Here is a 14,449-nt window from a genome sequence, read left to right on the forward strand (position 1 = left end):
GGGTGCTGGTACCCCCGAGCTCTCCAAACCAGGCAGCCGAGCATCCCTGGTGCCAACGCTCACCAACCCTTTGGCACGGCCCCGTGGCACCACCAAACCACCGGTGGCCTTGCAAATCCCAATGCCAATGGGGACCCCAGCCCCGTGCCGAGCACCCCACGGCTGCTGGGTGCCCCCCGCCGCTGGGGAGTAATTGGGTGCAGCAGCACATGCTGCAGGGCTGCTTTAATCCTGCTCCAGGTGGCTGCAATCCAGTGCAGGATTTACAGTGCCCTGACCCTGAGCTGTCAAGAAGGAACAGCCAGATTAATGGGGTGGGCGGGTTCGTGCAATAATCGTTTGTTTGATGTGACAAGCCTGATAGGCGTTGATTTACTTACAGACTGATAGGCTTTTAATTGAGCACCTCCGTCCCAGTCACATCAAAGGCAGAGGTTGACAAGGGGCCCCTTTTACCAAAAGCTCCCGGTGACTGACAGATCCTGGATGCTAAATCTCCCGGGGAGGGGGTTCCCTCTTTTTCTCTTCTTTTTTTTTCCTCCTTTCTCTCTCAGGATGGGCCAGGCCAGGCGCATGGAAAGCCCCATCCCTTGCAGGGGGGTGCCTGGCCAAGCCAGCGTCCCCTGGCCTGGAAGGGGACAGGGTCAGGGCATGACAGGCGCCAGCATCGCCCCCGGCACTCCACAGGGAGCCCTCGCCCAGCCCCAGCTCTGGTTCCACCTGTATCAGATCACGGACAAAAGGTGGCTGAAGCGAAGGGAAGGTGGGAGGCCGAGGCCAGGCAGTGTTTTTATGGCCGATTTTCTGTGCCTCAGCGTGGCCGACCGACCTTACCAGGTGGGAGGGCTCGTGGGATGCAGTTACTGCACTTTGGGAATTAGCTGCAGATGGGTGAGGAGAAGGAAATCCGCAGGGTGCTGAGCTTGTGCGCAGAGGCACGAGTGTGTGGCCACGCACAAATGTGCACCACGAGGGCAGAGCGCACCTAAAGCACGCGGGTGCCCATCAACCCCCCAGATCATCGTTTAAAGCAAACAAACAAAGAAACAAACCCAGAAAACCAACCGAGTCGCTCCGACGTCTTCTGAAGACGTATGGGAGGTTCTGTTCTTAATGGGAAATTTAAGAAGGTGGGCACAAATCACAGCTCTTCTCCGTAACCTGTGGTGCGCAGAAAAGCCGGAGCCTTTGGGCCGGATTAGCTCTGTATATTTACGTTCTAAAGTCTGATGTGTTTTTCAGGATCTAAATATAAATTATTTTTACTGTATCAATGATTAAATATTTTTCTTTGAGATCATAGAGTCCAAAAATTAAATGTTTCTGAAAAGGCATTCAAAAAATTTAAAAGAAGAAAAAAATCCCTCTGAGAAGCCCTTTTGTCATTTGCAACCAATAAAAATGCCTATTGTTATGAAGGGCTCATAAATAATCTGATTTTGGCATGCTTTCATACCATACAGAAAATGAATAAATTAAACTTGATTTACAGCCTTTTTCATTTTTATTAGAGCCGCTCCAAACATTTTATGTAACGTACGTGCCAGATGAGCTACACCAAATGGTTTGAGGCTCTGGTACTGATATTATATAAATTAAGTTGTTTTAATTTGCATAGTTTAATTAACTAACACTGGCAAGGAAAAAAAGGAAAGCAGAGGTACAAGAGATCTCGTGTGTGTCTGAGGGCTCGGTGCACCCACGGAGACAGAGCCCCGGGTGCCAGCCCTGGGGTGCATCCGTGTCCCCGCATCACTTCTGGAGGGGGCCAGCACCCACCCATGGCCCCTTCCCCATGCTAAAGGACGCGGGGATCTCTCTCACGTTCCCATTTTACAGATGGGGAAACTGAGGCACCAGAGCTGGCCCCCGTGGTGCAGATCCCTGCAGCCTTTTACCCTGCGGGGACACCTCCCTGTGCACCCACGGTGTTAACTGGGGCTGGGTCACGGGGGAAAATGCCCCGAATTTTCCCCACTGACAAAGCATCTTTGTGAAGACCGCCACTCTGCCCGGCGCGGCACAACGCTGAGAAGATAAACAGGCAAAAAAAAAAAAAAGTCTTAACTAATGTCACCGTGACCTGATGTCAGCCACGCTGGGCGTTTTGATCTGCTGCCCATCCCTGCCGAATAGAGGAGCGCTTTTCTTCCCTCCGCAGCACTTTGATAAGTGTGTGATGTTCTCCTCCCCCTCGTGCAATTTATCCTGTAGAATTTCACACCAGGAAACAGCTTCATTACATCAACAACAGGAAGACCCCACTGATTTGTCACACAGAAAAACAGCTGTTAGTCACACATCAAGGGAATAGAGGGGGGGAAAAAAAATCTCACCTTTTTTCCTTTAATGTTCGCGCAGTTCTTTAATGTTAATCGCTCTGCAGAGGAAAGCCAGCTACCAGGCTACCCAATAAGTAACCATCATCCAGTGAGCACCAGTTAATATCTGAGTGTCTTCCTGCCTTTCCTGCTACATGATTGCTTTCGAAAGAAAGATTAATTCCAACTTTAAAAAAGAAAACACTATTTTTATCATTGCCAGAAGTCTATATGGGTTTAAAAAAGAAAAAGCACTCGCTTGTCGTTTTACATCTTGCAATTTTGTCAGTTGTTTTAAAACATGTCTCCTGTAATAAATAAGATCATTTTTATGCACTTGTTCTGCAGCTCGCGGCGCGGCCCCGGCTGGCGCAGCGCTCGGGGAAGGTGGACGCGGCGCGGGCAGCCCGACAGCTCCAAGCTCTGCCTCGTACACGCGGCTGGGATCCCACTCAGAACCTCTCCCCAGAAGCAATTCACCTACAGAGCAGCAGGTCCACAGCACCGATGAAAGCTGGGCTTTAAATGAGCCTCTGGGGTCCCCATCCTGCAGCCAAGTTGGGTCCCCCCGGTTCCTCCCTGCACCCTGGGGACCCCACAACTGCCCCGGGACCTTTGTGGGACCTGGCTGAGGGCAGTTGTGCTCCCGTGCCCTCGTCCCCGTCCTGGTGCTGAGCTGCCAGGCACCCGCACAGCTCCCTGGTGGGGAGGGAGCCACAGTGGAACAGGGGCACAGCTCTGGGATCACTGCTGGAGCTCCCTGGGGAGAGCACCTCCTTTCGATGCAGCTCAGTGCTCGTGCATTTAATGCACAAGCATTTCATGCACGTTTTTAGGATGGCTGCCTGGGAAGGGCTCTCTCTGGAAGGCAGGAACGCCATCCCGAGCCACGCTTCCAGGCCTGTGCCGAGGGGTCCCCGCAGCCCTGCAGGTCTCCCCTCTCCTGGTTTGCTTTTTTCTTCCCCTCTTTCAAAATACCTGCGGCGTGGCCTGCGCCCTCCCCGGACGGCACCTTTTGGCTCTGCCTAATGAGCAAAACACCATCCGTCATTTCTGAAAGCGCTCGTGGAGGCTTTCTGTCTTTTTTGGCTGTACTTCCATTCAAAATATTTTGCTCTTCATTTAGCGCACCGTGTTGTTCTTATGTGGCGAGGGGTCTCGCCTGCTTCACCTGAATACCCTTGGCAAGAGGCACCCTCCAGGCACAGGGGGACTTGTGGCGGGGCAGAGCTGGGCACAAAGTGAGGACGTTTTGCTTTCTCTCCCTCGGGTTGGAAACGGGACCCACACAGATTTTAACATGCAGAATAAAATCAGAGGCAGCAAGCGCTCGTAACAGTGCAGCATGGAGCAGGGTTCACTGTCTGCACCGATCCTTCCACGATGTTTTATTCCAGCCGAACGCAGAAGTTTTCTCCCCGGTGCACGCGGCGGTGCCGGCGCTCCCTGCACGCCTTCAACTTCCAGCAGCCCGTTGGATGGAAAAGGAGCCCAGCCCGATGAGCAGCTTTGCTGCACCCCAGCTCCTGTTAAGGGTGGAAAAGTCGCTGGTGCTGGGGCCTTTTGCACCCAAGGTGCTGCCTCCCCGGTGCCACGGGAGCTTTGGGGAGGCAGCGAAGCAGCCCCGGCGCCCGCTGCCCCGCGAGCGGCTGCTGGATGGCCCAGCAGTTACACACTTGTCCCACCTTATTTTATTTTATTTTATTTTGTTAACGCCGTGTTGTTGTTGGCATGCAACTTGAATTACTTTGAGGAAAGATTTTTTATTTTTTTTTTTTCGATTTCCTTCTGACTTGAATGGCTCCTTTGAAAGGCAGGCCTCTCCTTTTACATCCACGCTGTCCGGATTGAATCAATCTTGCGGTCAGCTTTGGTGGAGGGGGCGGGGGGGGGAGAGAGAAAAGCCTCACAAAGAGGCAAAATTGACAGGTCCGACAATCGGCGTGATTGATAGCGGTTGGAGACGCGGCCTGGACGCCGCGCTGTGCCACGGCGATGCCGGCGCGCTGGGGGAGATCCAGCCAAGGCTTTTTCCCAGAACCGGGCGTGCACAGGCTCTGGAAGGGGTGGCGGTATGAACTTAATAATAGCAACATTGTTGTAACATAAAGCATCTGTCAGGGTTTAATATGATTAATTACACGTCCCTGTCTCTCTCTCCCTCTCCGGGCAGGCGGCAGGGACCCGAAACCCAAGCCCGGCGATGGCAGAGGTGGGTCCGTGCCCCGGCCACGCGCACGCCGCCGCCACGCAGCGCCCTGTTGGCGACCTTCAGCCAGATGCAATGAAAGAAAGCAGGAAAATGTCAAACCTCTGCACTACGAACACCCTCACGGTGTCCCAGGCCAATCAGAGAGACAAGGTTACCGGGCTCTCAATAGGAAATTTGTTCCAGATAAGCCTTGATTTTAACGGGGCAGCAACGACATCACCCCGTGCGCTGAGAACACGTTTCTTTGGGTTTTGGTACGTGACCGGGCAGATGGGATCGGCTACGTTGGTGCTGCAAGCATGGTGCCCAGCTCCTCTCCTCTGCTCCCTCCAGGAGCCTCATTCATGGGGCCCAAATTTGCCAGTCCTGGCCCCAAACCAGCCTCGCACACCCCCGTGGTGCCCCCCAGCCCTTGCAGGTCTCTCCAAGCCCCTGCTCCCCCAGCCAAAACCTACAAGAGCCAGGGCCCAGCAGGATGAAGGCTTCCAGGCCCCGACCACGGAGCCCCCTGGGTGTGTGAACTTCATGCAAAGCCATCCAAGAAAGGTAACTAGAAATCAGAAGATAATTGTCAAGAAGTTTAATTAGTTATACAGGAGTCTGCGCTGGCACTGGGAAATTGTTAAGACTGAACCAAAGGGAGCAGAAAACCACTGGAAGAAATGAGTATTCCTGGTAACAACGCAAGGAAATCGCACGTTTTGTGGGCCTGGCTCAGCTCTGAGCTGCTCAGGTTGCTGCAGGTGCATGGGGTGCACACCCTGATGGCTGCGGGACGCTGATGGGGTGAGATCAGCGACCCCCTGCCCATGGCAAACGCTGTGCGATAGCCAACGCTGCGATAATCACAGAATCACAGAACTGTGATCACTTAAAAAGCACTCAAATGCTGGTGATTGCACCACGTGCAAAATCAGTATGTGCACAATTCAGGTCTGGGTGACACCGCTGCCCTGCCAGCCACCCCACAGGGGCTGTGCTGCGTCCTGGAGGTGTCCCCCCAAGGGGGCAGGGGGCAGCGCTGCAGGGTGGGTGCAGGGGGCACTGCGGCAGGGTGCTGAGCCGAGCCGTGCCGTGCCAAACTGTGCCAGGCTGGTCTCAGCCGAGCCATGTCGCAGCAGCCAAGCCATGCCACGCCGTGTGCCAGCTGAGCCGTGCCGTGCCGTGATAAGATATACCAGCTGAGCCGTGCCGGCAGGGCCGTGCCGTGCTATTCCAAGCCGTGCTGTGCCAGGCCACGCCAAGCCGTGCGATGCCGAGCCGTGCTGAGCCGTGCTATGCCCGGCTGGGCCATGCCGTGCTGAGCCGTGCGATGCCCAGCTGGGTCATGCCGTGCCGGGGCGAGCCGTGCTGGACCGGGGGGATGCCGGAGGATGCCGGGCGATGCCGAACCGAGCCGGGCCGGGCGATGCTGAACCGAGCCGGGCCGGGCGATGCTGAACCGAGCCGGGCGACGCCGAGCTGAGCAATGCCGAGCTTTGGCGAGCCGGGCGATGCCGAGCCGAGCCGGGCGGCTCTCCCCCACGCGGCGGCGCGGCGGCAGCACGGCGGCTCGCCCCCCCCACCGGCGGCTCTCCCCGCCCCGGGGGCCCGGCCGGGCTCGGATTGGTGCGCGGCGCCGGCCCCCTCGGAGCGCGGCCGCCATCGGGGCTATTTGACGTGTCGGTGGGGAAGGGGAAGGGTTTTTTGTCTCGCCGGGGCCGCCGCCGCCGCCGCTCCGCCGCCCGCCCGGCCCGGCCCGGCCCCGCGGAGCCCGGCGCGCCCGCCGCCGCCGCCCGCCCCAAATGAGCGGAGCCCCCGGCGGGCCCCGGCCGAGGACCCCGCCGAGCCGCGGAGCCGCGGGCGCCCCGTCGCCCCGGCCGCCCCCCGCCGACCCGCTGCGCCAGGCCAGCCGGCTGCCCATCCGCGTCCTGAAGATGCTCAGCGCCCACAGCGGCCACCTCCTGCACCCCGAGTACCTCCAGCCGCTCTCCTCCACGCCCGTCAGCCCCATCGAGGTCAGTGCCCGACGCCCCCGCGGCCCCGGCTCCCCCCCTGCCCGCTCCCCCCGGCCGCCCCCCGGACCCCCCGGTGCCGCCCGTGCCCGGCTCCCTCCCTCCCGGCCGGCCGCGGCCCCCCGCCCCGTACCCCCCTTCTCTTCCCTTCCCTTCCCTTCCCTTCCCTCCCTGCCCTTCCTTTCCCTTCCCTCCCTCTCCTTCCCTTCCCCTCCTCTCCCTTCCCTTCCCCGCGCCCTGGCTCGGCGCCCGCCGGCCCCGCGGTGAGGGAGGGAAGGGGAGGGGGGGGGCGCAGCGATGGTGGGGGGGGGGGCCGGCCGGGGGGCGCCGTCGGGGGCCCCCCCTGACCGGCGCCGCGCTCCGCTCCGCCCGCAGCTGGACGCCAAGAAGAGCCCGCTGGCGCTGCTGGCCCAGACCTGCTCGCAGATCGGCAAACCCGACCCGCCGCCCTCCTCCAAGCTCAACGCCGTGGCCGCCGCCGGGCTGCCCGCCGCCGACAAGGAGCCCTCCGCCCGCCCCGCCGCCCTCAAGCCGCCGGGGGGGGACGCGCCCCCCGAGGACAAATCCAGCTTCAAGCCCTACTCCAAGGGCGGCGCGGAGCCGCGCAAGGAGGGCGGCGCGGACAAGGCCGGCTTTCGGGTGCCCAGCGCCGCCTGCCCGCCGTTCCCCCCGCACGCCGCCGCCGCCGCCTCCGCCTCGCCCGGTGGCTCCCGCGGCGCCTCCCCGCAGCACGCCGAGCCCAAGGGCGCCGAGGAGAAGAAGGAGCCCGAGGCGGCCAAACCCAGCCCCGACGGGGCGGGCGGCGCGCTGGGGCGCGGAGCGGCCGAGCCCGGGGCGCACGGCGAGCCCCCCTCGGGCCGCAAGTCGGAGCCGCCCGCCCTGCCGCCCGCCGGCCATGTGGCCCCCGTGTCCCCCTACAAGCCCGGCCACTCCGTCTTCCCCCTGCCGCCCTCCAGCATCGGCTACCACGGCTCCATCGTGGGCGCCTACGCCGGCTACCCCTCCCAGTTCGTGCCCGGGCTGGACCCCACCAAGCCGGGGCTGGTGGGCGGCCAGCTGCCGGGCGCCCTGGGGCTGCCGGGGAAGCCGCCCAGCTCCAGCCCGCTCACCGGGGCCTCGCCGCCCTCCTTCATGCAGGGATTATGCCGGGACCCGTACTGCCTGAGCTACCACAGCGCCTCGCACCTGGGCTCCAGCAACTGCTCCAGCTGCGTGCACGACCCCGGCAGCCTGAAGAGCGGATACCCCTTGGTGTACCCCACGCACCCCCTGCACTCGGTGCACACCACGCTCTCCTCCAGCGGCACCCCCAGCCTGCCCGGCCACCCCCTCTACACCTACGGCTTCATGCTGCAGAACGACCCCCTGCCCCACATATGCAACTGGGTGTCTGCCAGCGGACCCTGCGACAAGAGGTTTGCCACCTCGGAGGAGCTGCTCACCCACCTACGGACCCACACGGCCCTGCCGGGGGCGGAGAAACTCTTGGCGGGTTACCCTACCTCCGGGCTGGGCTCCGCGGCCTCCTGCCACCTCCACCTCCCGCCCGCCGCCCCCGGGAGCCCCAACACGTTACCGGCCTCCCTGTCCTTGAGGAGCCCACACACTTTGGGACTAAACAGGTACCACCCCTACGGCAAGAGCCATTTGCCCACAGCCGGCGCCCTGCCGGTGCCGTCCTTGCCGGCCGCCGGACCTTACTACTCCCCGTACGCGCTCTACGGCCAAAGACTAACTTCAGCTTCTGCACTCGGATACCAGTAACTACGGCAGCCCCTTCCCCTCCTCCGGTCTCCTCCTTGCCCGAGCTCCCCGCTCCCTCCTTGGACTGTGTATTTATTTACTGTATGTTAGCTTAAAGCTGGGAATATAAGTGCATTAATCCACCAATGAATCAATGGTATGCAAAAAGTCTGTGTCCAAAAAAAAAAAAAAGAAAAAAAAAAGAAAAAAAAAAATCCTTTACTTTGCAGGTGTGGGGCTTTTATTTTTCCCTTCTGTTTCTTTTGATTTTTTTTTTTTCTTCCCCTTCTTAATTTCCCCCCTGAGAAATTCTTGCATGACTCCTGACACACAAGGAAAAAAAAAAAAAAAAAAGAGAACGTTTCTTCCTCCTCCCCCTCCTCGTTTATCGTTCTGGGATTCAGTTTCCATTTGTAAAGTTAACAGATGTAATTTTTTTTTTTTTTAATTTTTAATTTTTGATTTTTTTGGTTTTGTTTTTTTTTTTTGCGATGTGTTTTGGGGACGGGGGTGGCCGCGGGTGGAAGGACGGGAGCAGCCCCGGCCGTGCCGCCCCTCGCCCAGCAGCGGCACCCCCGGGCAGCGCCCGGCCACCCCCCCCGGCACCGGCACCGGCACCGGCACCGGGCCCGGGCCCCCCCCCCCCGAGGACGGAGCAGCGACGGGCGCGGGGCCGCCCCCAGCCCCAGCCCCGCCGCGGGAGGGCTGCGAGCATTTCGGGTGCCTAGAGCTCCGGCTTGGTAAGTCTTATTTTGTTAATAAATGAATACTTGGTTATATTCACCCTGTGGTGTGTGCTCTCTTCCATCCCCCCCCCCCCCCGGGGCTCCGTGCCCCCCGCACCCGCCGCAGGGCTCCGGGGCCGCCGAGCGCCGAGCTCCGAGCCCCATCTAGCGGCGGCGGCGGCCGGGGGGGGGCTGCGGCGGGGGCGGGTGCTGGGTGCTGAGCTCGGGGTGCTGAGCGCTGGGTGCCGCCGGGCTGCGGAGCGGGGGGGGCCCGAGGTCGGGGTCCCGAGGGAGCGGAGCGCCGGGGGGGCGCGGGGGTGGTTGGAGAAGGCGGCGGAGCTGAAAGCGGTGCCAAGAGCCCCCCGGTCCCGTTCCTCCCCGAGACCCCCGGGCGCAGAGGTCGCGGTGCTGTGCCCACCGGAGGGGCTGGGTTTTGGGGCTGGGGGCTGCAGCCTAACGCGCCCCCAGTCCCGCTCCTGCACCTCGTGTGGGGCAGGCTCGGGCTGCCCTCCCCGCGTGATCGCAGCCGTGCGAGGAGCTCGGTGGGTTTTGGCGAGGGGCGCCGAGACCCCTCGCTCCTGCTGGGTGCTGAGCCTGCAGCAGCACGGGCAGGACTGGGGGGGCTGCAGCCCGCTGCGCCCACCCCACACCGCTGCTCGGGGCCATCCCTGAGCTGTTATTCCACCCGCAGCCCAACCCTGGCAGCGGGACCCCCGGCTGCCCCCCGTGAAGCCCCCCGTGCTGCCCCACACGGCTGCTCTCTGCTGTTGAGTGCTTTGCTCCTGTTGCGTTTTGGGTGAGTCATGCAATTAATCCCAGTTAATTGCCTTCTCTACGTTGCCTTATGCCCCGCGTTGAAATTCCTTTGTGTCCTTTGAGCTGAAAAATAATGCGCTTAGCACGGGGGCTCGCTTTGCCAGTGAGATTTTTATTTTTCTGCCCGCTCCTCCGAGCACGGCCGCGGGCGCGTGGCCGGAGGGTGGGCGGTGGCCGGGGCTCGGTCACTGGAAATGGGGAGGCCGGGGTCCGGTGACCCCTCGGAGGGGTGGGCAGCCCCAATCCCGAGCCCCCCAGGATGCAGGGAGCAGTTTTGTGGGTCTGTGGTTACCCCGCTGGGGCCGGAGCTCGGGTCTGGCTTTGCGCTGGGTCTGCCTGCGGAGTCGCTGGCGGCGTTGGCAGGATGAGGGCCGCGGGTTTGCAGAACCGGGCTGGGAGCGAGGAGGTTTTGGGCATGGCAGCGGGTGCTCCCCGCAGAGGGACAGGGTGGCAGGCCAAGGCGCTGCCAGATAGCTTCTGTGCTTCGATCCCTGCTGCTGCGGAGCGTTTGGAGGCGCGATGGTCCCCCTGAATGTCCCCCCTGCCCCTTGGCAGCGTCGCCTCTCCCTGGGCATTGCCCTGAGCCCTCTGGCAAGGCTGCTCGGTGTCGGCCTCGCTCGGGCACACCGCTGGTCCCTGGCGTAAATCTCGGTTCCTCAGCCACAGCTCCCAAACCCCACGCCTGCTGCGGGTATTTTGTTCTGCTGGGCTTTGAGGCATCCTCGCCGCCAGCGCTGCGGGGCTGTGCGCAGGCTCTCCCTGCGCCACGGGGCAGGGAAGGCAATGCTGCGGTGCCGCGATGCCCGCGGATGCTCGGGGGATGCTCTGGGCCTCGGGCTGCGGGGTCGCAGCGTGCCTGCGGTGCCATGCTGCCATAGAACAGGGGTGAGGGGTCCGTGGGCAGCACCCCCTGCGTGCGGGGAGAGCCCCGGGTGACCGGTGTGGGGTCTGTCCCCCCTCGCTCCCCAAACCCCTCCTCGCACCGGGATGCTCCCAGCTCCAAAAGCGAGCCCCATGCGCCTTCCCCCCGCCTCCAGGCAGCCCGGGATGCTGCTCAGATGCATCCTGCCGTGCAGACGGCTCCCCGAGGAATATTTTTTCCCCTCCCTAAAGACTGCAGCACCGGGGCCAGAATGTGTAAACACTGCAAAGTATCATCTGATAGCAGCCGACACTCGGGGGCTTTATCTGCTAGGAAATTATTGTGTTGCCGATATATTAAATAACTCCCTATCTAATGTATGCCCAGGTTACTGCAGAATTCATTTTATAATAAGAGCACTGGGATGCACTTTATTAATCATTCTGTCTAACAACCTGCACTCCACAGTTTCGGTTTGATTTGATTCAATCCTGTCTTTCTGCAAAATATATGGCTGAGTGGGTCGGATAATGTATGGCTTAATTTAGAGTTGTATGGGTTTGAATTACCATTTTCATAATGTGCTGTGCATTAATGTGTTGCATCATTTATACAGAAAAATGTGCGAGGTTTCAAACCTCCCCGGGAAGCAAAAGTCACCTAAAGGGAGTGCGGAGCAGCAAGAAAGGGCCTTTCAAAGCCGGCTGGCAGGGGGTGCTTTTTGGGGCAGGAGGTGGGATAGGGAGGGCCGGGAGCGGGCTGGGGCTCGGATAACACAGGTGGGTGTTAGGACACGGGAAATGTGTGTTTGAGGCTGCGTTGGCAGCGAGCAGCTCTCCTCCTTATTGCATAACAACAACTTTTCCAGCTAGCCCTGAATTGCAAGAGACCTCCAGCGGTTGACTCTCAGGTGACCCTGATCCCAGCGCTCTCCCGTGGACGGCTATAATAACACCAGCTGTCAGTTACCCCGGCTCTGACTGAGGAGGAAAAAGCACTGATTATCCAAATACAGTCATTAAAGGGGAAATGTGTTTTTAGGACTGTCAGAGTGATTAATGAGGGTTAGCAATCCTTGCAAATGCACTTGTTTAGTCTAACTGGCAGCCTCTATTTTCCTATTGATTTATTGCAGCAGTTGCTGAGGCCGCAGTGTGTGTGGAAGGAGTCAGGACACTTCGCGACTGTGTGCTATTTCAGCGGAAAACATGCAGGATTTCGGTGCGAGCGGCCGAGGGGGGGCTCCGGCTGAAAGGCACGGTGAGCTCCCGCTTTGCCCCGGCCGTGGAAGGCAGCTGAACAAAGGCAACATTATACCTTGTGCCGGGGAAGGAATGACTTGGACGCACATGCAAAACAGCCCGGCCGTGCTGCGCGCCGTATAAATATCCCCGTTTGTAAAGCCCGAAGCCCATCTGACCACAAACGATCTGTCCACCCAATAAATATGCGAGCGAAAGAGCAAGGCCGTATTATTATTTCTTTTTTTTTGTTGTTTTTTTCCTTCCTCTCCGGCACGCAACCCCCCGATGCCCGTGCGGAGGTGTCTGCCCGCGGGCGCACAAAGCGGTTCGGAGAGCAGAGCACCAAAAGTCTTCAAGGGCTGGTGCGTGCCCGCCGAGGGGAGGTCAGGTCAGGCTGCGGAGGCAAGGGCCGGAGCAGCAGCGCTGGTGGGTGGATGAGAAGTTTCTCGGCTGCATAAAGCAGCTTTTCTTTCCGTCTGAGCCCTGGTGGAAGCCCTGGAGAATACAGGCTCTGTGTTTCCTCCCCGCTGGGGACATCTCCTGTCCCCCTGCCAGTGCCCCGCAGGAGCCTTCCCAGGGGGAAGCGTCCCCTTGAGCCCCCCTGGCTGGGGCTGGGGCTGTGCAGAGCGAGCTTGGAGATGGGGGGATGGAGGGGGAGCAAAGGGAGAAGGGCTCAGGAGCATAAAGGGGTGTCCTGTGGTTTGCCTCCAGGCAATGTCAGTAGCAGGAGAGCGCCAGCGAGAGGAGGCGCGTGGAGAAGAGCGAGGACATCGAGGTGCTCAGAGAGCCCCAAAGGCAGAGGAGCACACGGGAGCAGACAGAGGGTGCCCAACGGCCTGGAAAGCTGCAGAGAATGGGAGAAGGCTTTCACGGGGCTTTGTAAGACTGCTGAGGAGCCACCGCTGTCACTTCGCTGCCCAAAACCCGGTGCGTGGCACGAATCCTCCCAGCGGCACCAGCACCTGCTTGCAGCGGGGATGCACCAGCACCTTCCCCATAACAGGACACCCGTTTTGTGCTGGCAGCAGCATGGGAAGCGCCCAGGGTGACCATACGTGGCCGTGGCTCCTGCCACCTCCTGCAGTGTCTGCTCCTGCTCAGCACCACCATTGGCACCGGGGCACTGTTGGGCTGCCCCGGTCCCGCGGCAGAGCTGTGCCCGCGCTGGCTCCCTGCAAAGCGCGGCCCCGCTCGCTCAGATTTACACCAGCACGCGTGTAAGTGATACTGTTCATTACTGTGATGCATGGTTAATAGTTATCTCTCTGTTTATTATCATGATGAATAACTGAAGAGTCGTAATTCTGTATACACAAATGTTTCAGCTAAACGCTCGCTGGAGAATGCTGGGGGAGACGCTCGGCTGACAGCTTAGTTTACAGAGTGTATTCCTTGAGCTCAACTCACAATAACAAACAGATTTCCACAGACCATAATGTTTTCTAACACAGCGTTTATGGAAACCTCCCGGAGCAGCTTTGCCATGACTTCACCCCACCTTCCAGCACCGTGCACGGGATGGGACGGGGGGGAATGCGACCTCCCCGCAGACGGAGCGACCCCGGAGGTGCCGTGGCAAGATGCTGAGAGCTGATGCTGCACCAGCAAAGTGATGGCAACGTGGGGACCGAGCAGGGTGGCACATCCAGCACCTTGTGGTGCCAAACGTCAGGATGGTCCCTGCTGGCACCTGGAGCCCTCACGGCCCAGCAAGCAGGCGGTGGCTGCAGGACACGCAGCGTCCCTGGCATCTGGCGAGCAGACTAGGCAGCCTCGGCTGGTTTTATAAGCGCCCATAAATCAGGCCTCCTGCAGCCCGACCGTGGGCACCCTGCCGGATCGGAGAACCCAAATGGCCTGGTTTTCCTCGCCGTGTTTGCAAGAGGACTCGTGGCAGCGGCTCGAGGATCTCCATCGGCCACCCCACAGCACCCTCCTGAGACCCCATCCAGCAGCCGGGCTGCGGGGCGATGCCGGTCCCCGCTGGTGCCTCACCAGGAGGAGGAGACGCTGCTGCCAGGGAGAAAGGGACCTGCAGGAGCCCGGGGTGCTCAGTGCCTGCCCTTGGTGAGTGCTCACCCCATGGGCAGGTGGCTCTGGAGAGCAGAGGACAGAAGAGGGGACTGAGGCACTTCAAATCGTGCTGGAGCTTTCTGCTGAGATGCCGCCCTCGCCGCCTTCACCACACTCCTCTCCCTGGGGCAGAGGCGAGGGGAGATGGAAGCATTTGAACAATTTGCTGCCTTGCTCTTTCCTGGCACGCTCGCTTGCTGCAATCCAGAGCTGGCTTCTGCTGTGCCCCTCTCCTGCCTTCCCCCAGCTGAGCGTGGTGACAGGACCCCTTCTGCTGCCAGCACTTGGGGACAATCGGCCCTCTCGTGCCCGTGGTGCGGTGACGGGGCTGTCCCCGCTCGCAGCCTCGCTCGGATGGGGCTGGTAACTGCAGCCTTGGCTGCGAACCCAGCGCCGAGCCTGGGAGCTTTGCTGGGCAGAGCTCCTGTAAAAGTGACTAATTGTTTCTGCTGGAGCAAT

At 60.5% G+C, this 14,449-nt stretch overlaps 1 protein-coding gene and 1 long non-coding RNA gene across 2 annotated transcripts; both read left to right on the forward strand.

The window, feature by feature from the left end:
* The first annotated feature begins 6,317 nt into the window (after window positions 1-6,317).
* ZNF703 (zinc finger protein 703) lies at window positions 6,318-8,462 on the forward strand. The gene is made up of 2 exons (XM_032204118.1): window positions 6,318-6,530; window positions 6,903-8,462. Exons 1-2 carry the CDS (start codon window positions 6,318-6,320, stop codon window positions 8,289-8,291), a joined length of 1,602 nt encoding a protein of 533 aa, XP_032060009.1. The 3' UTR covers window positions 8,292-8,462.
* A 1,276-nt stretch (window positions 8,463-9,738) lies between these two features.
* On the forward strand, window positions 9,739-12,132 carry LOC116499445. Its single transcript, XR_004254239.1, has 2 exons — window positions 9,739-9,791; window positions 11,809-12,132. It is a non-coding gene; the product is annotated as an uncharacterized LOC116499445 (long non-coding RNA).
* The last annotated feature ends 2,317 nt before the right edge of the window (window positions 12,133-14,449 follow it).

Source organism: Aythya fuligula, chromosome 27 (genome assembly GCF_009819795.1).
Source record: "Aythya fuligula isolate bAytFul2 chromosome 27, bAytFul2.pri, whole genome shotgun sequence".
In the NCBI taxonomy this organism is placed as follows: Eukaryota; Metazoa; Chordata; class Aves; order Anseriformes; family Anatidae; genus Aythya; species Aythya fuligula.

Bases quoted from the DNA above. Each gene is read 5' to 3' on its own strand.
- ZNF703 (XM_032204118.1), top strand. From the start codon at position 6,318: ATGAGCGGAGCCCCCGGCGGGCCCCGGCCGAGGACCCCGCCGAGCCGC. The intron at 6,531-6,902 runs GTCAGTGCCCGA...CTCCGCCCGCAG, and splicing joins CGCCCGTCAGCCCCATCGAG to CTGGACGCCAAGAAGAGCCC.